The 1,883-nt window shown below is 61.0% G+C and overlaps 2 protein-coding genes across 4 annotated transcripts in view; one reads left to right on the top strand and one right to left on the bottom strand.

Moving 5' to 3' along the window:
* Nucleotides 1–677, bottom strand: part of GTPBP2 (GTP binding protein 2) — a 14,324-nt gene extending 13,647 nt beyond the window's left edge. For 2 of the 3 annotated variants that reach the window (XM_010581177.1, XM_010581178.1), the window contains exon 1: nt 547–677. In XM_010581177.1, coding sequence (XP_010579479.1) covers nt 547–621 — 75 coding nt within the window. In that variant the 5' untranslated portion in view covers nt 622–677. Of the gene's footprint in view, nt 1–118; nt 142–546 lie in introns of those variants that run through there. The other variant, XM_010581181.1, reaches the window with a different exon arrangement.
* A 341-nt stretch (nt 678–1,018) lies between these two features.
* Nucleotides 1,019–1,883, top strand: part of MAD2L1BP (MAD2L1 binding protein) — a 4,592-nt gene continuing 3,727 nt past the window's right edge. The window contains exon 1 of the mRNA XM_010581173.1: nt 1,019–1,325. Within this exon, the coding sequence (XP_010579475.1) occupies nt 1,032–1,325 (294 nt within the window). The 5' untranslated portion in view covers nt 1,019–1,031. The remainder of the gene's footprint in view (nt 1,326–1,883) is intronic.

Here is a 1,883-nt window from a genome sequence, read left to right as displayed (position 1 = left end):
TCCCCGAAAAGGCCTCCCCCCGGGGCGCCTTTAACCCCCGGCCGGGGGGGCCGGGGGGGGGGGGGGAGAACACACACGACAGCAGAAGACCCTCCTGCCGCGCGCCGCATCCGCTCACCGAGTGTTCCGCCAGCCTCCGATACCACCGCATCCCCTGGGGAGGCCGACGCTTGACTATTGTAAAACTTTCACACTCTTTGGCGCTTTTAACAGACAGCCAAGGTTTCTGTAAAGTAACCTCACCCGCCATCAACGCCGGGGAGCGACTCCTCCCGCCACCCACCGGCAGCGACCGCCCTCCCCTCGCCGTGTTTTGGAGGCAGCACCCAATGGGGCTGCGGCCACGTTGTTTCCAAACACGGCAGCTCCCACTCGCTGCACGCTCCCCGCCTCCGCCTCCCAGCTGCGGGAGGAGGAGAGTCCGCCGCGGGGAAGGGAGTTCCTCTACAAGGGACGGGAGCCAATAGGGCTGCCAGTGGGAGGCGGAGGGAGTTCAGGGGCTCGGAGGCGGACGGCCGGGCTTTGCTCCTCCTCACTGCCGCGCACCTTGCAGATGTGCCCCGGGTGGGCCCCAGCACAGAACGGAAAACCGCAGTTGACCTGTTTTTCCGGAGCCCCCATAGCATCTCTGCAAGGAGGCAGCCGCAGCTTAACAGCGGCCCTGGCCGGGCTGGGGCACCCGGGCCTGCCGCGGCCGCCGCGGTACCTCCCTCAGCGCAGCGGGCGTTAGCCCCACCGAACATCCCGGCAACGGCCCCTGCACTTTGTCCCCGCGCGCCTGCCAAGCCCAGGGCAGGAGAAGCAGGCCTGCCTGGCCAGCCCGCCCCGCGCCCCAGGGCTGGACTGGGCTGCTCACAGGTCCTCCTCCTGCTGGGCCGGAGCGAGCCGCCGGGCGGAATCCTCGCTCCCCCTCACCAAATATGGCGCCCACACCGCCGGAAGCCGCACCGGTTGGACGCTCCACTACTCCCATGATGCCCCGCGGCGGCGGCCATTCAAATTCCAGCCGGCCGCCTTCCGCTGGCCAGAAAATGGCGGCTCCTGGCGTTGCAGTGGTTCCTGTTTCTGCCCGAGCAACCTCTCCCACGTCCCCGCTCCTTATAGCTGAGGCGCCACTGGCCCTAGATCGTGGTGGCGGGATGAGGCCCCGGCGGAGCGGGCCGGTGGTGGCCTGCCCCTCGGTGTCCGTTGTGTTCCCGGGCGCTGTGAGCCGGGAGAGCTGCTGCCGCTTCGCCTGCGAGCTCCTCAAGCACGTCCTGTACCAGCGGCACCAGCTCCCGCTGCCCTACGAGCAGCTCGCCTATTTCTGCCGGCGGGCGGCGCAGGTGAGGGGGCCGTGGGGGCCCGGGGTGGGGGGGAGGCGGCCGACAGGGACCCCTGGGGCCAGGGGCGGCCGTGGTGCAGAGACTGCGGCATTTGAGTTTTGCCTCTTGGCTAGCTATTCTACCTCAGTAAATCATATTTTAATATGTCAACTGCTTCTAAAGGAAAGCTCTCCTTGTAGCTGTATCCTTAAATGTTGCCACAACTTCATTTAAAAAAAAAACCAAAGCTTTAGGTTAGGTGGTTAAAGGTCTCAACAAGTTACTGTTTATCTTTTGTTGTCCCAGTTTCTCCTCAAAGCATGTTACTGTTTTGTTGCTCAAACCACTTGAAGAAAAGTTTTTTTGTTTTTTTTAATCTTAAGTGATTTTGAAGTGATAGCTGATCTTTAAAATACAGGGTTTCTAATTCTTGTGGGAATTCATCAGTAGTGTAATTCAGATTCAAACTGAGCAGCTATAAAGCAGCCCTGTGTGTTCCTTTTAGATGTTCTGATTCTATATGTAGGTAGCTATAGCTCTTAAAAGGAGCATAAAACCCTCTGAACCTTCCTTGACTTT

Source organism: Haliaeetus leucocephalus, unplaced genomic scaffold (genome assembly GCF_000737465.1).
Source record: "Haliaeetus leucocephalus isolate CR32 unplaced genomic scaffold, Haliaeetus_leucocephalus-4.0 Scaffold752, whole genome shotgun sequence".
Classification (NCBI taxonomy): Eukaryota; Metazoa; Chordata; class Aves; order Accipitriformes; family Accipitridae; genus Haliaeetus; species Haliaeetus leucocephalus.
Note: the sequence above shows the minus strand (reverse complement) of the source record. Positions and strands in the feature narration are given on the sequence as shown.